This window comes from Cetorhinus maximus, chromosome 22, assembly GCF_964194155.1.
Source record: "Cetorhinus maximus chromosome 22, sCetMax3.hap1.1, whole genome shotgun sequence".
Taxonomy (NCBI): Eukaryota; Metazoa; Chordata; class Chondrichthyes; order Lamniformes; family Cetorhinidae; genus Cetorhinus; species Cetorhinus maximus.
In genome coordinates, this window is record NC_135900.1 from 48,198,767 (window position 1) to 48,222,230 (window position 23,464).

General features: G+C 43.1%; 1 protein-coding gene across 2 annotated transcripts in view; it reads left to right on the top strand.

The window, feature by feature from the left end:
* cacna2d4a (calcium channel, voltage-dependent, alpha 2/delta subunit 4a) overlaps positions 1-23,464 on the top strand; it is a 718,409-nt gene that overhangs the window by 246,328 nt on the left and 448,617 nt on the right. For both annotated transcript variants that reach the window (XM_078568258.1, XM_078568257.1), the window contains exons 14-15: positions 13,123-13,200; positions 22,040-22,120. In XM_078568258.1, coding sequence (XP_078424384.1) covers positions 13,123-13,200; positions 22,040-22,120 — 159 coding nt within the window. The remainder of the gene's footprint in view (positions 1-13,122; positions 13,201-22,039; positions 22,121-23,464) is intronic.

Sequence of the window (23,464 nt, forward strand, 5' to 3'; positions counted from 1 at the left end):
CAAGTGAAGCAGCATTTCACTTGCATTTCCCCTAACTTAGTCTACTGCATTCGTTGCTCCCAATGCGGTCTCCTCTACATTGGAGAGACCAAACGCAAACTGGGCGACCGTTTTGCGGAACACCTGCGGTCTGTCCGCAAGAAAGACCCAAACCTCCCTGTCGCTTGCCATTTTAACACTCCACCCTGTTCTCTTGCCCACATGTCTGTCCTTGGCTTGCTGCATTGTTCCAGTGAAGCCCAACGCAAACTGGAGGAACAGCACCTCATCTTCCGACTAGGCATTTTACAGCCTTCTGGGCTGAATATTGAATTCAACAACTTTAGATCTTAAACTCCCCCTCCCCCCATCCCCACCCCGTTTCTTTTCCCCCCCCCACCCGCCTTTTTTTTCAATAATTTATATAGATTCTTCTTTCCCCACCTATTTCCATTATTTTTAAATCTAAAACTAAAACCTTTAGTCTTTCCACCCCACCCCCACTAGAGCTGTACTTTGAATATCCTGTCTTGCATTCTCAATTAGCACTTTTCTCAGACAAAGACCACCACCTTCAACACCTCTTTGACCCTTTTGTCTCTGACATCTTTTGATTATCTGCTCACACCACACCCTCAATGTGTCTCTTCCCCCCCACCCACTTTAAACCAATTTATATTTCTCCCTTGTTGAAACTATGCTTCAGTTCTGCTGAAGGGCCATGAGGGCTCGAAACGTTGACTGATTTCTTCTCCACTGATGCTGCCAGACTTGCTGAGTTTTTCCAGGTAATTCTGTTTTTATTTTGTTTTGGATTTCCAGCATCCGCAGTAGCTTTTAGCTTTTTGTTTTTAAGCCTTTATTTTTGCTTCTCTCGGCACTACTTGGCCTTGTACCACAGTGTGACCCAAATAAGTTACTTTCACTTTGGCAAATGCACTCTTTGCCAAGTTTATGACCAAATTGGCTCTTTGTAACTAATCAAACATTTGTTCAAGTATTGTAAATGTTCCTCCCAGGTTTGGCTAAGCACAACCAAATTTTGTTTATTTATTTGTTCATGCGATGTGGATGTCGCTGGGTGGGCCAGCATTTATTGCCCATCCCTAAATGCCCTTGAGAACTGAGTGGTAGGCCAGTTCAGAGAGCATTTAAGAGTCAATCACCTTGTTGTCGGTCTGCAGTCACATGTAGGTCAGACCAAGTAACATTTCCTTCCCTAAAGGACATTAGTGAACCAGATTTTTTTTTACGACAATCAATAATGGTTTCATGGTCATCATTAGACTTTTAATTCCAAGGCCTGAATCTTCTGGTCAGCGTGTGGGGACGAGCCCCCTGTAAAATGATACACGGTGATGTTGGGCCTGCGTCACGATGTCTCTGCACATCATTCCGATCTTCAGTTCAGTGGGCGCGCACTGGAGTCGGCTGCTCCCCTGCCAAACTGTCAAAGGCCCATTAAGGCCATTTAAAAACTAATTGAAGCAATTAACGAGGCTGCCCATCCACCCTTAAGGTTGGTGGGCACGTGAAGAGCCCAGGCGACCGTCGCATTTTTCATGGAACCTCATCCAAGGGCGGAATGAGGTTTCATGAAGGCTTTATTAATTTAATAAATTGTTTCATGTGAATTAATAAACATGTCCCACACATCTCCCTGAGGCTCTGTGCCTTCCAGGTGCACATTACAAATGGCAGTGCCCAGCTGCACACCTACCCATGCCTGCTCAATAGGGAGAAAATTCTCCCCCAAATTTTTTTTTATTTAATTCAGATTTCACCATCTGCTGTGGTGGGATTTGAACCCACATCCCCAGAGCATTACCCTGGCTCTCTGGATTGCTAATCCAGTGATAATACCATTATGGCACTGTAGGGACACATAGTAGCACAATCCTTCAATAACTTTGCTGGTTAATCTTTGGTAGCTGGTGCATTTTTTTATTCTGAAAGGTATGACTTTGCATTAATAAAGTCCATATGGGGTTACAAAAGCCGATATTTCTTTGGCTGGTTGCCCATATCCTCTCAGTAAATCAATTTTTGTAATGAACATGGCATGTCAATATTTCTAATACAGTTTTCTAACCATGGAATTGGATATGAATCCGCCTTTGTTACCACATTAACTTTGCAATAATCTATACAAAATCCCTGCGACCCATCCAGTTTCAGTACCAGTACAATAGGTGAGCCCAGCTACTGTGACTCAGTTCAATTTTCCATCGTGAACTTGATCTCTTCCCTCACTTGGGAAAACTCCTCTGGATTTAGTCTGTAAGGATGTTGCTTTATGGGTGACACATCCCCTACATTAACAACATGTATGGCCAAAGATGTTTTCCCAGGATATTCACACAAATTGATTTATGGGTTTGTAACAGCTTTCGTAAGTCACCTTGACAGCTTTCTGGAAGTTAGCTTAATGTTACATCTAAACTTTCAAGCACCTCCATATTATCCAACCTGATTACTGGAGGGTCAACTTTAGAATTTTTGACTTCTGATTCATTCCCGAATTGCTCTGATATTTTTAGTTCACTCTGTACTTCTTTTACCACTGTAAGCACACTCCTATCCTGACTATCTTCCCTGTCATAATATTGCTTTAAGATATTAACATGACTTTTCCTCCTGCCTGGAGCACTCACTAGATAATTTACATCATTGAGTTTCTTTTTGATTTGATAAGGTCCAATGAAGCTCGCTTTTATGAGTTCATCAAAGACACTAATAATACTAATACTTTATCTCCAGCAACAAAATTTCGAGCTTTGGCCTTTTTATCTGCTCTAACTTTCATTGCTTGTTGAGCGATTTTCAAATGTCCTTTGGCCAACTCGTATGTTTGCTTAATCGCTCTTGGAAATTTGATATATGGGTCAAAAGTGCAGTCTGTGAGCTTTGCTTTATAAATTTTTCCTTAATTAATTTAAGGAGTCCTTTGACCTCATCCTGTTATATCAGTTCAAAAGGACTGAATCCTAGTGATTCATTAGGGGCGTCTCTAACGGCAGACAGTAAAAATGGAATTCTTTTATCCCAATCAGAAGGACATTCTGGACAATAGGCCTTAATCATGGTCTTTAAAGTTTGATGCCATTATTCTAATGTTTGTTGTCTGCGGAAGATAAACTGAAGATTTAAACTGTTTTATTCCCAAATTAGTTATTTCTTTGAATAATTGTGACATTAAATTTGAGCCTTGATCTGAACGGATTTCCTTAGGTAATCCATATCTTGTAAAAAAATTGAACTAACTTTTCCACTATTACTTTTGCCATAACTTTCCCCAAAGGCACTGCCTCAGGAAATCTTGTCAAAACGTCCATAATTCTTATCCATAATCCATAATCCAACTCTGTATAATGGAACTGATTTATAACATCCATGGATTGGTTCCCACTTCGGGTTTTAGGTAGGGGTCCTACACAGTCTGTTAAGACCTAGCTAAACGGTTCTTCAAAAGCTGGTATCAGAATTAAATGTGCGAGTTTAATGGTTGATTAGGGTTTCCCCACTACCTGACATATCTGGTAGAATTTAACTGCGTCTTTATGCAATCCTGGCCAATAAAAATTATTAACTATTTTAGTCTGTGCTTTCTGAATACCTAAATGACCTGCCAGCGGAATTTTGTGAGTCACTCTTAAAAATTTGTTATGATACTCGGGTGGAACTACCACTTTATGAACTCTTCATGCCCACACTTCATCCGCTGGTATTTGAGGCGGTCTCCATTTCCTCATTTGCACTTTGCCTTTTAAATAATAACACTCAGATATTGGTTCTGATCCAGTCTCTGAGTAGGCTGTTTGATACAGCTCTCTCAACTCAGGATCAGCCTGTTGCATTTCTACTAAAGTTGGGCTAAACATGTCAGCCTCATTTTCTTTACCTTCCTCCTTTTTGCTCTGGTTTTCAAAAATAGTGTCAGATTACTGAATTTCTGCTTAATCTCCCTTTTTCATAGATTTTTCCACTTCCTGTCTAATTTTATGGGCCTGAGATCTAGTTACTGCACAGTCAAGAAACAATCCAGAATGTTCCTCCTGTAGCATCTCAATTTCTTTCACTTCCACTGGTTGTTCCAACGACCTCGATAAAGCTAATATTTTTGAGCCAGCCAGGCCATTCCCCAAAATAAAATCAATTAGTCATTTGGTAGTACAGAACTTGAATATTGCTGAAAAAAGAGACATGTCTAAGCTTTTCGTCTTGCACTCATCAGGACACTCACAAGAATACCAATATAAGGGGGGAAACAACAATTTATACTGTATGTGAAGAGTGCTGATTGGTTGGCAAGTGGCATTGCCATGGAGAATGCATCACTGATGATGACTGATGCTCAATTCCTGCTGTCAGCATTTTATTCATTACTCCAACTGTAACCTCTCCATTTACTAAGTCACTCTTTAATCTAACTCTGTATAATGAAACTGATTTATGACATCCATGGATAGGCCCAATTAATTTTTTTTCCTTCATTAACCCCTCCGGAAGACAAATTGTATCATCAGCCAGCATGAGTGACAGACTTGCTCATGTGTCTCTTAACATCTTTTTTGGTTTGTCTCCTTGATTAGAAGAATAAGGGAATACCTCTCCTCTACAAACAATATTTTTGAACCCTTCTGTAATTTGTTTTTCCTAATTTCCTTGACTAGCCTGAGGAGTTATCTCTACCTCTTTTGTAGATTCTGAGCCTCCACTGTGCACCTGCACTATGGCTACTGTTATGTCACTTGTCTCCTTCCCTAAGTTAGTTTTTCCTAAAGGTTCTCTAGGCATCCCTATTACTGTAGTAGGTCTCCCAATTAATTTCCAGCAGCTGGCTTTAGTATATCTAGTTTTATTGCAATGGAAACATACTGTTTTCTTTACATAATTTTTAGGTTCTTTATTTCCTTTATTATATTGGTGTCCTTTTGTCTGTTCCCTAGAACTAGTACCTTTTCCATCACCTGGTTTTCTATTCCTCCAATAGGTATCAACCAAAACTGCCACTTCTCGGATCTTTGATATTTGACGCTGATTTAAATAAGTTTTAGTAGTTACTGGAATGCTATTTCAGAATTCTTCCATAATCATAATTTCCCTCATGTTCTCAAAATTTATTTCCAGCTCCAGTGATCCCACAGCATTTCATTTTCCCTTGCAAATTCTACAAATGTCTGAATAGACCTTTTCTTTAAAGTCCAAAAGTTCAACTGATACACTTCAGGGACAAGCTCATAAGCATTGAATATTGACCTTATAACCAGTTCATAATCTGCAGGTTGCTCTTCTGACAGACGAGCTGTACCTGTCAGGGTGCTTTATAACATTAAATCCAAGCATCCTTTGGCCATCTCAACTTCACAATTGCCTTTTCAAATGAGATGAAATATCTTTCAACTCCATCCTCTGTAAACTTAGGCACTAAACAAAGATTTTTAGTTAAATCAATTCCTCAGTGGAATCAGACTACTCTGATCAACTATCTCTTCTTTATTTATTTATTCCAAGATTTTCTCTAACCAGTTCATACTTCTGATTTCTTTCTTTGAAACTCGAGCTTTCGCATTTCCATTTCTTTTTCTTTTTCAAGTTCAAACTTCTGCTTTTCTCTATCTCTTTCTATCTCAAGCTGCTTCATTTGCAACTGAATTTTAGCCAACTCTAGCTGTGATTCACCAATTTCAAGTTTCTCCTCTTTGAATTATAAATTGCGGGTAATTACTTTAATCACACCATCCTTGTGAGATCCTGCTTTTATTTCTACCTACAATTTATTTGCCAACTCTCTTAGTGTAGCCTTAGTGAAGGATTTCAAATAACCTACTGTTCTATCTTCCACTCCCAGAAAAGTCTTAGCAATGATCAAAGCAATTTTTGAGTTCCAACCAGTGTAATATGCTTCACAGCAAATATTGTTCCTATGCCCAGTACCTCCACATACTTGTTTCTTTAAGGATTCACAGGTCCCACTTAAATTCAAGGATTTTTGATCCTGCAAGAGCCCACAATCCCAACTGATATAAGAATATAAGAAATAGGAGCAGGTGTAGGCCATTCAGCTCTTCGAGCCTGCTCCACCATTCAATTAGATCATGGTTGATCTTCTCCCTCAACACCATTTTCCTGCATTATCCTCATATTCTTTAATGTTTTCAATATGCAGAAATCTATCGATCTCAGTCTTGAACATACTCAATGATTGAGCTTCCACAACTATGTGGGGCAGAAAATTCCAAAGATTCACCACCCTCATCTCAGTTCTAAATGGCTTGCCCCTTATTCTGAGACTGTGCCCCCTGGTTCTAGACACCGCCCCCCGCGCCCCCCCCCCCGCCCCCCCCCCGCCCCCCGCCGACCCCCACACCACAGCCAAGGCAAGCATCCTCTTACAGCTACCCTGTTGAGCCCTGCAAGAATTTTGTATGTTTGAATGAGATCACCTCTCTTTCTTTTGAACTCCAGAGAATAAAGACCCAGTCTATTTAATCTTTCCTCATAGGACAATCCTTCAATCTCAGGAATTAATTTGGTGAGCCTTCGTTGCACACCCTCTAAGCCAAGTATATCTTTCCTTCGGTAAGGAGACCAAAACTACACACAATACTCCAGGCGCGGTCTCACCAAGGCTCTATATAACTGCAGTAAGACATCTTTACTCCTATACTCAAATCCTCTTGTAATAAAGGCCAACATACCATTTGCCTTCTTAATTACTTACTGGACCTGCATGTCAGCTTTAAGTGACTCATGAACAAGGACATCCAAGTTCCTTTGAAGTTCAAAATTTTTGCCGCTCACCCCTTAAGAAGTACTCTGTATTTCTATTTTTTTTTTACCAAAGTGGATAACCTCACATCTCTCCACATTGTATTCCATCTGCCACATTTTTTCCCACTCACTTAGCCTCTCCAAACTCCTTGAAGCATCTTTGCATCCTCCTCACAACTTACACTTCCTTCTAGTTTTGTGTCATCTACAAAATTGGAAATATTACATTTAATCCCCACATCCAAATCATTGCCATAGACTGTGAATATCTAGGGCCCAAGCACTGATCCTTGCAGTACCCCACTAGTCGCAGCCCGTCAACCTGAAAATGAACCATTTATTCCTACTCTCTGTTTTCTGTCCGTTAACCAGTTCTCAATCCATGCCAATACATTCCACCCAATCCAATGTGCTCTAATTTTGTTTAATAACTTCTTGTGTGGAACTTTATGAAAAGCTTTCTTAGCATTCATAGTTATGTGTGATGTTAAAATTGGACAAGTCAGATCCCAAAGTGAAACCTGTGTTGATAGAGCCTAACTTTTTTTTAAGAAACCATGGAGGAAAGTCTCTGAACAAATTCACAGGAATCTGCTGATGAACTTATAACACAAAGAATAACATACTTATCAAAACAAGAAAAATGAACTATATTACATGAGACAAAAAGGTTGCAATGAACTCAATACAAACATAAGAAGATGATTCAACTTCCCAAACTTCCTTCACCCAGCAATATCTTTATAGACATAAACCAGTGAAGAGTTACCACGAGCTTGACATAAAGGCTACTTGTTTAGGACTGGTATATATGCAAATGATTTTCTTCCAGTGAATTCTTGAGCATTCACTTGATGCTTCTCACCCAACTTGTACCTCTCCCTGAGACACTCAAAAAAAAACACGTACTTTAACCTCACTGTTTCAGTAGCAACACCATTAAACTGATCACGTTACTGAGTCCTATAACTGACTATTCAGTTAACTACTGTCCCACTAGCTTTGTACTTATCTCTTCTCAGAGAGCTGAAAAATCCCTGTCTTCACTCTCTGACACACAGTGAACTCTCCTCTGCTTATCTCTGTGTCTCTGTGTCATTTGACCACTGTTGCTAGGCAACAGCCTAGTTTTTTTCTACTTTGTCGTTTTTTTCCAAAATCACTAAACTTCTAACCCCTTTTTAACCCATCTCTTTAACTTAAGGAATTGTAAAACCTCATTAGAAATGTACATATACATAAACAAACCCAAAACCTTTCAGACACAGGTCTATCCAGACTTCTAGGCACCAAGCTCATACCAAACCTACATGAAACTGAAACCCTTATATATCTGTTCAGCTTAAAAATTATGCATTGTTCCTAACAGGGCATATGATTTAGATATTCAGCAGCAGATGTAGGGACATCTGGCAGAGTTCCCTGAGGCAGTGAGAGTTCTTGGACTGTGAATGGAGGAGTCCATTGCCATCATGAACTCCACATTGTCCAGGGGGCTTAACTGCGTGAGCTCTGACCATGAGAAATTGACCAATCTCATGGAGAGACACATGCAGCACTGCACAGAGTGGACACAAGTGCAGCATCTTGCCCAGGAAAGGGTGAAAGTCTCCCTCAGTATCCTGAATCAGTCCACTCAGAGTATGAGCGTTGACATCCATGGATTACACAAGGAGCTGTGTACCCTTATCAGGACAGTCACACTGTTGGCACAGCGGTTGCTATGCACCAGCAGCTAGCCCCATCATCCTCACTGGAAGGCCAACCCAGGGTTGTGCAGGTCACTGAGGAGGGTGAAGGTGCCGAGAGATCCTCAGCATTCTCATCTTCCTCCACCTGCCCAGCCCCTCCACCAGAGTCCTCGTCTGCTGCACATGTACCAATGATCATGGCTGCACATCCTGAGATGCAGAGGCTAGTCTGAAGGATATCTTCAATGGATGCTTGCACAACAAGGCAGGTCACCATGCTCCTCATTGCTGTTCATACAGAGAAGTGAGCAGCCTGCCTCCATCTCCTCTGAGGCAACACAGTGGGGGGTGGGGGCACTTCATAGGAGTGTGCGGCAGTCGTCTCAGCTAGAGCACTAATGGGTTCCCCATGGTTACACTTTTTATATTGTATGTAGCACATTTGAGCACTTATTGAATATATTTACTTCCACTTATACATGACTCGATGTATGTTTGTCCACAAGAGAGTTCAAAAAGATAGGTAAAAATATGAAGGTGGTTCTTATCAGTAATAATGATGGCGGCATGCTGAGGTCCATCCTGACGTGCTGGCAACAGGATCAAGGTTGTTGGCTAATTTGTGATGCTTTGGAGAGCTTCTTCCTTCTCTGCTGCACCACATAAGATTCCAGAGGTCAAAAGCTCAAGCACTGAAATTCTCCTTGTATCCTTCATTGTCCATCCAAGCTTGACTTTAAGGGAGGCTCAATGATTAGACTCTACGAACAGATGCTGGGCAGCAGATTCATCTCAAGCACGAGTGTGAGGTACAAGGCATTCATCCACTCCACAGTGTTACATTTTGACCTAGGTGTAGGTATCGCAGCTTAAGACACCATGCTGTGCAGGTAATATCGGTTGTCTGCTGTGCCCACGACTTAGGATGCATTTGCATTCCAGGTGTCAGAAGATGTCCTTTGTGTGACAATCAGAGGTATATGGAAGCCAGGAATGTTGCATGTGGCACTCATGTCAGAAACTGGACCCTTGACCAGGCTAAATGGTGTGATAGTTTTTTCAAAGAGCTGTTGTTACACATTTATGGGCTCATCGTGCACGAGATGCCTTATCTGCATGTGTGCTACAACATACAATTATATCAGCATGTATAGAGTTTCAAGCTTTACTTTGTGTCACTCTCAGCATTGTGGGCATGGTTTGATTATGGACAAGTTGGCGGCATAGGCACCTCATTTATAGTCACTGGCGTTCATGTGAAGGGGCCAGGTTGTGAATTACTTATTACATGAGTATTTGCAATATGATGAGGCCCATGGTTATGATGGTGAGGGTTTCAGCCATATGAATGTGACGGAGCTCAACTCATTGATGTTTATTGTCTCCCTTGTGAGGCATAGGCAGCCCCTTGAGCAATTGTTGGGTCAATATACAAGGTTCTTCAGGTGGAAGTATGTCAGCAGGAACTGGCTGATGGTAATTGTTTAATTAGTGAACGATATGAGAATCTATTTTGCACATGGACCTGTCTGCTGATGATCCCTCCTGCATAGAGTCAGCCCTGGCTATGTGGCTATGCTCCAGCTGCTCCACCATTGGTGGCTTCCTCATCCTCATCCGTTTCAGAATCTTCAGAATGGACTGGGGCTTCCTCCCCCTCATCTTCCTCACCTTCCTCCTCCTCAGAGGTTGGAGCTCTGCCTATGGGCTCATCAATTTGTATGCCCCTCCACTACACGATGTTGTGCAGCATGCAGCACAGCATGACTATTCTTGATACCCTTGCTGGGCCTATTGCAGAGCTCCACCTGAGCGATCAAGGCACCTGAAGTGCATCTTTAAAATGCCAATTGCCTGCTTGATGGCACTCCTGGTGACGACATAGCTGATGTTTTAGTTGTGCTTTGCCTCCATTTATGGGTCCCAGTTCTTAAGGAATAGCATTTGTCCCCTAGAAGCCAACCATGGATCTGTATTAGTGGCAGAAATAGCTAAGGGAGTTGTGAACTCCTTAGTATGAAGGAATCATGGCAATTGCCAGGGAACCTTGTACACATATGAAGGAAGACCTTGTAGTGGTCACAAACCACTTGTACATTGATTTATTGAAAGGCCTTCTGGTTGACAAAGGTGTCCGCATGTTGAGTTGGGGCCTTTATGGCAACATGGGTGCAATCAATAACACCCTAGACCTTAGGGAAGCCTGCCAATTGGGCAAAGGCTGTGGGTCTCTGCATTTGAGATGCCAAATCTATAGGGAAATTAATGTGCTCCCCCACACAGGGATATGTGGAAAGGCAAAACATTATATTTAGAACTTCTCCTTTTGCTCAGTTACTCCAGGATACTGCCTGGTGTGATGCTGAGATGTGCATTCCAAGAAGGTCCCAGTTTCTATTACTGTTCAATATTCTGTTGTCTTCATCCCATCCTATATTAATTTATGCTCACCTATCACAGTTGTCCTTAACAAGCTCCATGATTCCCCATTCCTGACATATTAATTTCAAGATCCTAGTTCTCCTTTCTAAGTTCTTTTTGGGGCCTCACCCAGTCTGATCTCTGCAATCTTATCCAGCCTCTCCGCCCTCCCAGCTGTGCATCCCTTGCTCCCTTGCATCATTTTTGATAGTAAAGCTTTCAGCCAATTGACCATTCTCTGTAGTTCTCCTAAAATACTCAACCGTAATGCATTCCATGTCATGTTCAAAAGCCTCCTCAAGACAGTATTCTTTCAATCAAGCCTTCATTCACTTCTCCTATTTTCCTAACTCTTCCAACTGTTCCTCTCCCTTTTTGGGAAATGTCCTTTAACTTTTTTTTACACTAAAGGGGTTATTTAGGCGCCGTTGTTGTCATCAGGTAATTCTGACAGAGCTGAGCTCAACTTTAGTGCAGTGTGGGTTATACAGCAAACCTCAATATCCCCTGTGGGATATTGTGTGGATGTGTGTGGTCATTGGGTGAGACCAGATCAGCAGGAGCGTGATGCACCTCATAGTAGAGAAATATTCTGACATCCGTTGACCAGGTTTTTGCTGGGGGGGTTTCCTGCCCCACCAAAATAAAAGTATGTAGGGAGCTCACCCCTGCTCCATACAGCAGCTCTGCAGCCATTTGATGCTCTGGGGGCCTTCAGCCCTCATCTGGGGAAGAGGTTCTGCCTCCGAGAGCTGCCGACAATTTGATTGGCCAGCATCTCCCTGACCCCAGCAGCTCTATCAGGAGCGGAAGCCACTGCTGGGACTACATCCAGTCCTGGACATTGAGGAGCCAGGAGCTGGATTCGAGGTGAATACTGGGGGCCCCGGGTGGAGGGGGGAGGAGGGGGGAGGAGGGGGAGGGGGGGGTGGTGATATTGGGTGAACAAAGGAGGTAGGGGCGCAAAGGCCAGGTGGATGGGGGCATCCAGGGGTTAAAGGGCCTCAGTTAGGGTGAAAGCTGATGGGCCACCCTTGGCTTCGCACATGGGTAGGCAGTGGGAGAGTAACCTGCAGAATTTTATGGTTACCCCACCTGTACACCCACCCAGAGGGGTCTGTAAAATTCTGCCCTTGAAAACTAAACTACCCATAACAAGCTAATGTTATATTTTCCCTCTGGAAGATAGCTGGAACATACCTGTGGTGTATTTTAATGTCATATGGCTATTGCATTTGCTTGGTCATTTGTATTGTTTTAATATCACTTTGCTGTTTAATTGTACTTTATATTCTGTCTGTTCTTCTCACTTGTAATTTACCTACCCCCACTCATCACCATCATCCTGTTCTGCTTTTACATCATTGCTACCACTCATTGCTACCCTCATCACTGATAACTGCTACAGTCTGAGGAGGTAACCACTACTCACTACATGTGCTGTCATTATTATATATTGTGTTCTGAGTTCAGTGGTCATTGGTTTGTACTGTGTTGTGTGTGTTTAACATTGTGCTGTATGTGAATAGCGTGTAATGCATAAAGTTGGTTGTGTATATCCATAGCTCAAGACGGGAGCAATGTTCTATTAATAAAGGGGCTAGAACTTTCTTCAACAGGTCACAAAGAGAGTTTTGTTAACTCAAAGAAAGAAAAGTCAAAGAAACATGTTTTTGCAGGTAACCCACCATTGCAACCCATTTTGAGTTTTCCCGAAGAAACACAGCAATTCTACAAGTGTCAGTTTTCTTTTCTTTCCTTTTAATGCAAGTTTGGTGTACATAGGCTTGTTAAGTCAAGAGGTCTCTTAACAGTATGGGTTTCAGAAAACAATCTTATAATTTGTTACCTCATGCAGTGTTTTGCAATCTAATACATCTGAATCATACATCTCACCTGGGGCGTTGGCAGAAGAAAGGGAACTCTTTTTTTTTAGGAATTTCAACCACTGTTTAATCACAAACAATGCGTGAAGTGGAAGTATTCCCATCCCTCTTAAAAGTACTGCCTGGCATCACCTGAATAGAGTTTTCTATGCATAGAATGAGATTGTATTAATACTTTAGAATATTTTTACGTCTCTTATAACTGTCACACATTAACCTAGGCATAATTTCTTGTAATCCATTCTATTTGAGGCCTATTTATTAGCAGTGGTGTTGAAGTACAACGTTCATGTCCTGCCTACCTATTGTAGTCCTTGCAGTTATACTTTTTTGTCATTTTATTAATACCTAATCATCTGCTTATTTGACAGCTTTTTCAATCAGCAGCACAAAGTCTGCTGCTCATGACAACAGTTGCAATGCCAGTCTTTAGCAGAAAGAATGAAACTGTGAGTACCTTTATTCAACTTCTGTCTCTGTTCAGTCTCTTTTTGTATATGCTTTGTATTGTTAAACATCAGACAATACCAATACAGACAGGGTAAATACCCCTTTGGATTGGAATTTGATTTGGAAGTTACAGGAAAGGATACAGATTGAAATAATCAAGTACTATATGGGGTACGATTCCTGTGCTGTTGACCAAGGAGAAAAGGTACTTTTGTCCAAGCCTTAAATCAATGATAGCATTGATGACACCCAAATCTGATGGTATTAACAGCAATGTAAACCTGCTGGATTCCTTGGCCATTATATTGCCATTGGCACCTGGGGGCGGGCCCAACACACCGACGCGCAAAATGGCGTGTGATGACATCGGGCATGCTTCCCAACGTCATCGCGCGTCATCTAAGACCTATTAAGGCCATTGGGAAAGTAATTTAGCAAATTAACAACGCTGCCTGTCCAACCTTAATGTAGGCAGGCAGGCGAAGAGCCCAAGCAGCCTTCGCGTTTTTCGGGAAACCTCATCCATGGGTGGAAGGAGGTTTCCTGAAAGTTTAATAAAATAATTAAATAATTTGTGACACTGTCACATGAGGGGTCATGTTTAAATAATTTTTCAGATCATTTATTAAAAATTTGTGCTATCAACTTAATCTCCTTGAGGCAGCTCTGTGCCTTAGGGAGTTTCCTGCGCTCTTTCGCGCACATGCCACCCAGCGTGAAATGCGAGCGGCAGCACTAAGAGCTGCCTGTTGCGGGGGGTGGGGCTAGGGAGTGCGAGCCGGCCGAGCACGAACTTCGCGCATGCACGCAAGTGACCGCTGCATAATCTCTCTGAGGCACGGAGCTGCCTCAGGGAGGTGAAGAGATATAAAAAAATAAAAATGTAATAAAACATGTCCCCTCATGTGACTCTGTCACGTGAGCAGGGACATATTATTAATGAAAAATTAACGTTTTTATTTTAATTTTATTTGCTTTTGGAAACCTCATCCTGCCTGTGGATGAGGTTTCCAAAAAAATACAAAGGCCGCCTGGCCTTTTCACCTGCCCACTGACCATTAGGCCGAACTATTGCGAAACTGCCCGTTGATGTCAGCACACTCAGCCGACATCACCACACGTCATTCCACGCTCGAGCGGGTTGGACACGCACCCGCCTACCGAGGGAAAATTTCTGCCCTAGGTCTTCCTTGCAGCCAGATTTGACAATCTACCTGGGTTACATCGTGTTTATTTATCTATCACTTTCCCTCATGAGAATTAATAGGTGGAATAAAGTTCACAATCTGTGGAATAATGATTAAAAATGACAAAAAAACCTAACATTTCAATCACAGATGCTCTTCCAGTTCTCTGATTTTCCTTATATGTTTCCCACTAGACTGCTTCCTAACACCAGCATTGTCAGTTCTCAGGAATTCCCCTCCCAAAGCTGCCAAACTCCAAATATACCCAGTTATGCAAAACCACAGACCTCCCCCAGGGATGCTGCTAAACCCCAGGCCCACCGTGTGCTAAAAAAGTTCTAAATCCTCACCATCCTGCCAAACCTCAGACCTTGAGTGCTACAGGGCACAATGATGCCCTAATCACAAGGCCTACCAAACCCCAGGCAACCACCCTCATCCAGTATTATCAGACAAAAAATTACAGAATCACAGAATCACACAGTACATAAGAGGCCCTTCGGCCCATTGAGTCTGCACTGACACGTGAGAAACACCTGACCTACCTACCTAATCCCATTTACCAGCCTTGAATGTTATGACATGCCAAGTGTTCATCCAGGTTCTTTTTAAAGGATGTGAGGCAACACACCTTCACTACCCTCCCAGGCAGCGCATTCCAGACCGTTACCACCCTCTGGTAAAAATGCTTTTCCTCACATCCCCCCAAACCTCCTGCCCCTCACCTTGAACTTGTGTCCACTCATGACTGACCCTTCAACTAAGGGGAACAGCTGCTCCCTATCCACCCTGTCCATGCGCCTCATAATCTTGTACACCTCGATCAGGTCGCCTCTCAGTCTTCTCTGCTCCAGTGAAAACAACCCAAGTCTATTCAACCTCTCTTCATAACTTAATGTTTCATCCCAGGCAATATCCTGGTGAATCTCCTCTGTGCCCCTTCCAGTGCAATCACGTCCTTCCTATAATGTGGCGACCAGAACTGCACACAGTACTCCAGCTGTGGCCTCACCAAGGTTCTATACAACTCCAACATGACCTCCCTACTTTTGTAATCTATGCCTCGATTGATAAAGGCAAATGTCCCATATGCCTTTTTCACCATCCCACTAACGTGCCCCTCCGCCTTCAGAGATCTATGGACACACACGCCAAGATCCCTTTGTTCCTCAGAATTTCCTAGTGTCATGCCGTTCATTGAATACGTCCTTGTCAAATTACTCCTTCCAAAGTGTATCACCTCACACTTTTCAGGGTTAAATTCCATCTGCCACTTATCTGCCCATTTGACCATCGCATCTATATCTTCCTGTAGCCCAAGACACTCAACCTCACTGTTAACCACCCGGCCAATCTTTGTGTCATCCGCAAACTTACTAATCCTACCCCTCACATAATCATATATGTCATTTGTATAAGTGACAAATAATAGGGGACTCAGCACGGATCCCTGTGGTACGCCACTAAACAAGGACTTCCAGTCACTAAAGTATCCTTCTGTCATCACCCTCTATTTCCTACAACTAAGCCAATTTTGAATCCACCTTATCAAATTACACTGTATCCCATGTGCATTTGCTTTCTTTATAAGTCTCCCATGTGGGACCTTGTCAAAGGCTTTGCTAAAATCCATATAAACTACATCAACTGCACTACCCTCATCTACACACCTGGTCACCTCCTCAAAAAATTGAATCAAATTTGTTAGGCATGACCTCCCTCTGGCAAAGCCATGCTGACTATCCCTGATCAAACCTTGCCTCTCCAAGAGGAGATAGATTCTCTCCTTCAGAATTTTCTCCAATAGTTTCCCTACCACTGACTTGAGACTCACTGGTCTGTAGTTCCCTGGCTTATCTCTACAACCCTTCTTAAATAGCGGAACCACATGAGCTGTTCCCCAGTCCTCTGGCACCTCCCCCGTGGCCAGAGAGGAATTAAAAATTTGGGTCAGAACCCCTGCGATCTCCTCCCTTGCCTCCCTTAGCAGTCTGGGACACAAATTATCTGGACCTGGAGATTTGTCCACTTTTAAGCATGCCAACGCCTCCAATACCTTACAACTCCCTACATCAATTTGCTCAAGAACCTCGCAGTGTCTCTCACAGAATCACAGAATCACACAATACAGAAGAGGCCCTTTGACCCATTGAGTCTGCACAGACACGTGAGAAACATCTGACTGACCTACCTACCTAATCCCATTTACCAGCCTTTGGCCCATAGTCTTGAATGTTATGACTTGCCAATTGCTCATCCAGATTCTTTTTAAAGGATGTGAGGCAACCCGCCTCCACCACCCTCCCAGGCAGCGCATTCCAGACCGTCACCATCCTCTGAGTAAAACTTTTCCTCACATCCCCCTTAAACCTCCTGCCCCTCACCTTGAACTTGTGTCCTCTCATGACTGACCCTTCAACTAAGGGGAACAGCTGCTCCTTATCCACCCTGTCCATGCCCCTCATAATCTTGTACACCTCGATCAAGTCGCCTCTCAGTCTTCTCTGCTCCATTGAAAACAATTCAAGTCTATCCAACCTCTCTTAATAACTTAATGTTTCATCCCAGGCAACATCCTGGTGAATGCCCTCTGCACCCCCTCCAATGCAATCACATCCTTCCTATAATGTGGCGACCAGAACTGCACACAGTACTCCAGCTGTGGCCTCACCAAGGTTCTATACAACTCCAACATGATCTCCCTACTTTTGTAATCTATGCCGCGATTGATAAAGGCAAATGTCCCATATGCCCTTTTCACCACCCCACTAACATGCCCCTCCACCTTCAGAGACCTATGGACACACACACCAAGGTAACCTTTGTTCCTCAGAACTTCCTAGTGTCATGCCGTTCATTGAATACGTCCTTGTCAAATTACTCCATCCAAAGTGTATCACCTCACACTTTTCAGGGTTAAATTCCATCTGCTACTTATCTGCCCATTTGACCATCCCGTCTATAACTTCCTGTAGCCCAAGACACTCAACCTCACTGTTAACCACCCGGCCAATCTTTGTGTCATCCGCAAACTTACTAATCCTACCCCCCACATAGTCATCTATGTCATTTATATAAATGACGAATAATAGGGGACCCAGCACAGATCCTTGTGGTATGCCACTGGACACTGGCTTCCAGTCACTGAAGTATACTTCTGTCATCACCCTCTGTTTCCTACAACTAAGCCAATTTTGAATCCACCTTATCAAATTACACTGTATCCCATGTACATTTGCCTTCTTTATAAGTCTCCCATGTGGGACCTTGTCAAACGTTTTGCTGAAATCCATATAAACTACATCAACTGCACTACCCTCATCTACACACCTGGTCACCTCCTCAAAAAATTGAATCAAATCTGACAAAGCCATGCTGACTATCCCAGATTGCCTCTCTAAGTGGAGATAGATTCTCTCCTTCAGAATTTTCTCCTATAGTTTCCCTACCACTGACATGAGACTCACTGGCCTGTAGTTCCCTGGCTTATCTCTGCAACCCTTCTTAAATAGCGGAACCACATTAGCTGTTCTCCAGTCCTCTGGCACCTCCCCCGTGGCCAGAGAGGATTTAAAAATTTGGGTCAGAGCCCCTGCGATCTCCTCCCTGGCCTCCCTCAGCAGTCTGGGACACAAATCATCTGGACCTGGAGATTTGTCCACTTTTAAGCCTGCCAACACCTCCAATGCCTTGTCACTCCCTATATCAATTTGCTCAAGAACCTGGCAGTCTCTCTCCCCGAGTTCCATACCTTCATTCTCATTCTCTTGGGTGAAGACGGGTGTGAAGTATTCGTTCAACACTCTACCGATGTCCTCTGGCTCCACCCATAGATTGCTCCCTTGTTCCCTAATGTGCCCTACTCTTTAACAAAAATAAAAATTACTGGAAAAAATCAGCAGGTCTGGCAGCATCTGCGGAGAGGAACTCAGTTAACGTTTCGAGTCCGTATGACTCTTCAACAGAACTAAGTAAAAATAGAAAGGAGGTGAAATATAAATATTTTAGGTGAAATATAAGGTGGTTTAAGGGGAGTGGGGAGAGCTGGATAGAGGGCCAGTGATAGGTGGAGATAGCCAAAAGATGTCATGGACAAAAGGACAAAGAGGTGTTGAAGGTGATGATATTATCTAAGGAATGTGCTATTTAAGTATAGAAAGCAGGACAAGCAAGGTACAGATAGCCCTAGTGGGGGTGGGGTGGGGTGAAGGGAAGGGATCGAAATAGGCTAAAAGGTCGAGATAAAACAATGGATAGAAATACATTTAAAAATAATGGAAATAGGTGGGGGAAAAAAAATCTATATAAATTATTGGAAAAAAAAAGGGGGGGATCGGAAGAGGGGTGGGGTTGGAGGAGAAAGTTCATGATCTAAAATTGTTGAACTCAATATTCAGTCCGGAAGGCTGTAAAGAGCCTAATCGGAAGATGAGGTGCTGTTCCTCCAGTTTGCGTTGAGCTTCACTGGAACAATGTAGCAGGCCAAGGACGGACATGTGGGCATGAGATCAGGGTGGAGTGTTGAAATGGCAAGCGACAGGGAGGTCTGGATCATGCTTGCGGACAGACGGAAGGTGGTCTGCAAAGCGGTCACCCAGTCTGCGTTTGTCTCTCCAATGTAGAGGAAACCGCAGTCGACTAAATTGAGGGAAGTGCAAGTGAAGTGCTGCTTCACTTGAAAGGAGTGTTTGGGCCCTTGGTAGGTGAGGAGAGGGGAAGTAAAGGGGCAGGTGTTGCACCTTCTGCGTTTGCATGGGAAGGTGCCGTGGGAGGGGGTTGAGGTGTATGGAGTGATGGAGGAGTGGACCAGGGTGTCCCGGAGGGAACGATCCCTGCGGATTGCTGCCAGCAGGGGTGAAGGGAAGATGTGTTTGGTGGTGGCATCGTGCTGGAGTTGGCGGAAATGGCAGAGGATGATCCTTTGAATGCGGAGGCTGGTGGGTGATAAGTGAGGACAAGGGGGACCCTATCATGGTTCTGGGAGGGAGAGGAAGGTGTGAGGGTGGATGCGTGGGAGATGGGCCGGACATGGTTGAGGGCCCTGTCAACCACTGTGGATGGAAAACCTCGGTTAAGGAAGAAGGAAGACATGTCAGAGGAACTGTTTTTGAAAGCGGCATCATCAGAACAGATGCGACGGAGGTGAAGGAACTGAGAGAATGGGATGGAGTCCTTCCAGGAAGCGGGGTGTGAGGAACTGTAGTCGAGGTAGCCATGGGAGTCGGTAGGCTTGTAATGGATATTGGTGGACAGTCTATCACCAGAAATTGAGACAGAGAGGTCAAGTAAGGGAAGGGAAGTGTCAGAGATGGACCGTGTGAAAATGATGGAGGGGTGGAAATTGGAAGCAAAATTAATAAATTTTTCCAGGTCCAGACGAGAGCATGAAGCAGCACCGGAGCACTCATCGATGTACCAGAGAAAGAGTTGTGGGAGGGGGCTGGAGTAGGACTGGAACAAGGAATGTTCCACATACCCCATAAAGAGACAGGCATAACTGGGGCACATGCGGGTACCCATAGCCACACCTTTTATTTGGAGGAAGTGAGAGTTTAAGGAGAAATTGTTCAGTGTGAGAACAAGTTCAGCCAGACGGAGGAGAGTAGTGGTGGATGGGGATTGTTCGGGCCTCTGTTCGAGGAAGAAGTGGAGAGCCATCAGACCATCCTGGTGGGGGATGGAGGTGTAGAGGGATTGGACGTCCATGGTGAAGAGGAGGCGGTTGGGGCCAGGGAACTGGAAATTGTTGATATGATATAGGGTGTCAGAGGAATCGTGGATGTAGGTGGGAAGGGACTGGACAAGGGGAGAGAGAATGGAGTCAAGATAGCAAGACATGAGTTCCATGGGGCAGGAACAGGCTGACACGATCGGTCTGCCGGGACAGTCCTGTTTGTGGATTTTGGGTAGGAGGTAGAAGCAGGCCGTTCGAGGTTGGGAGACTACCAGGTTGGAAGCTGTGGAAGGAAGATCTCCAGAGGCCTACTCTTTCCCTGGTTATCCTCTTCCCATTGATATACTTATAGAATATCTTGGGATTTTCCTTACTTTTACCAGCCAGAGCTTTCTCATATCCCCTCTTTGCTCTCCTGATTGGTTTCTTAAGCTCCACCCTGCACTTTCTGTACTCCACAAATGCCTCAGTTGATTTGCTCCCCTTGTACCTGCTAAAAGCCTCTCTTTTCCTTCTCATTGTATCCTGAATATCTCAGGTCATCCATGGTTCTCTGGGCTTCCTATCACCCTCGAGGGAACATCTTGAGCCTGTACCCTTCCCATTTCCTTTTTGAATGCCCCCCACTGCTCCTCTGTAGATTTTCCCACAAGTAGCTGTTCCCAGTCTACCTTGGCCAGATCCTGCCTTATTTTACTAAAATCTGCTCTCCCCCAATCCAAAACATTTTTTTGCAACTTGCAAAATCAAGTTGCAAAAAATGGAACACTCTAATTTTTAAAGGAAGTTTTAAAAGTTAGTGTCCCCAAAAATCCTTGGCCTTGCTTCATTTGATAGAAGTATAGCAGAATAAAATCTTGTTCTGGCCCAGGTAGAGGGATCTTGTTCTGGCCCAGGTAGAGGGTACCACATTTGGGGTTAGGGCATGGGTATACATATTTTCATTTCTTCAGTGGGTGTTTGCGCCAATATGGTGCATTGTGGACATTTATTCTGGCAAGCGGGCAAGAAATGCAGTGCTGGATTGCTGCTTGGGAGCTTCTGGTTTCCCAAAAATGGAGGCTTCCCTGTATAGGATGGCCAATTAAAAGTTTAAATAGCTCAATTTCTGGGATCTTCCAATGCAGTGCAGATTCCAATGGGGCCCATTTCTGCCTCTTAATAATGTAAATCAGATTCATCCCTTTGTCTAGATTATTGGGTCATAAGGAGGTCAGGCTGAGGAAATTGCAGATATGAGAAAGCACTCTCTCAACATCCCCTCGGTAATATAGGGTCATATTTAGGCCGGACACAAATTCCACCCATCCTAGGCTTGTCTGTTTTGAACTTTCAATTGCTGTGCCATACACCCAATTAACTTATGCTGAGATTATGCTGTGACCCCCAAGGAAGCCCAGAATGTGAATTTTCTGATTAGGACCATTTGTTTTACTGGCGTAATGCAGGCGATCTAAATTGAAAATAAGCGAGAGTTCTATGCACCATAACTCTTCCCATTTTAGTGCCATAGTTTCTGCATTAATTTTTGTTGTAAACACCCGCCCATGTTTTAGCTGTGTGCATGCAAATAAAGGAGCAATGATATTGTGCCATCAGACACCCCATTTTCTGTCTGCTTTGTGGTAGTCCATGTTCATGCCTCTATAAAACAGGTAACCGTCATTGCTAGATGTTATAGCAATGGTAAAATTAAAAGTTCAGAGCCGTGCAGTTATAGTTGTATGATTTACAGAAACCTTATTTATGACCAATTTGTAGTATTTTAATCTTGATGCATAATTGCAAATAACTTTCTTATCTGTCTGTGGACCATTTATTATGTACTGTACTCCCATTTTGAAGTTTTCACACTCAATGTAATTACTGTCAATTATAATGGGAGCAATAAGGAGCAATAAAAATAATGAAAAGCTTCAAATACCTTTGTTTATTTGTGACTGAATCTGCTCTCTCACACTCTCTTTTTCCCTGTAGAGAGCACACGGAATTCTCCTAGGGGTTGTAGGTTCAGATGTTCCACTGAAAGAGCTGTTAAAATTAGCTCCAAGGTATAAGGTAAGTCCGAAACTGCATTAATGCTTTTCATCAGTGATGACAAGATGTCATGCTTGTTTGAAGTTCTGATCAGAATAGCACATACAAATTATTTGTAAATAAAGCACAAATTAGTTAACAAATCACATCATTTTTTTGAATGCCCCCAGAAATAATTATAGTGTCAGATTTGTTAATTCAGCAATAAATAAATGTAAGCAGTGCTCCATAGAATTATGTATTTCAGCTGCCATTCAGAAAGCGGATGCAGTTTTATACACTTGTCCTTCTCACACTGTTAATGCATTTAATTGACAAGAAACTCAGGTGTCAGTGGCTCTATCCAGTGTTCTGTGTGGTTTAGCGAATATTCAATCATTCACAGAGCACTGATTCACTCATTCTTCCTCTACTGCCGCAATGGCTAATGATATTTTGCATTTTGCTACTTCATGTGGGATATTTGCAACCAGTTGGCAACTTGAGGTCCTGCATGTCAATAAATGGGCATGTTTTAGTTGCAATGGTTTGTGAAGCCCTTGAAAGATATAAATATAGCAAGGGTTTCAATTGTACGTTGCATCTTGGCTATGTGCCCTGCTGAGATATGGATATGCACATGATGCAATGAAAGAACTGAGAGGTTGCATGAAAGCTTTGCATAATTAAGCAGTTGATTCAGAAACATCATGTGGCATGGAATCTTAGGAAACTACCTGGTACATGGTATTAAATTAAAACAGAAGTGCTGGAAAAACTCAACAGTTCTGACAGCACCTGAAGGAGATTCATATGGATTCAAAACATTAACCCTGTTTCTCCACAGATGCTGCCAGACTTGCTGAGCTTTTCCAGCATTTCCTGCTTTTATTTCAGATTTCCAGCATCCGCAATATTTTGCTTTTGTTTTGGTATATGGTATTGTTGGGTAGTGTTGTCTTGCTAGATTCCTTAAAGTGTGCCATTTTCTCCCACATCTCTCCATAAATAGATACTTCTTCAGCCAGTTGCAACTTCTGTCAAACAAGGTGCACTGCTTTATGCTGAAGATGGTTCCCTACAACCCCAGACAGGGCCACTCTCTTCATATCTACCTCATGCAGTAGCACATTGGCTTTGCCAACTATCAAATGTGGTCAGGATAGCACTACTCTGAATTTGGCCAAAAGACACAATTTCGTGTCGCTATATTTGATTGTACAGCCTTTTGTCCTCTCCCGTCATTTGCTCTCTCCAACAGCCTTTCCAAAGGCTGCAACCGTTTAATAATCCTTTTATGAGCCTTCAAAAGTCCTCACATTTTTATCTCCATAATTATTAGACTTTTAATTTTGAGCAACAGGTTATAGAATTTGTTTAATGTAA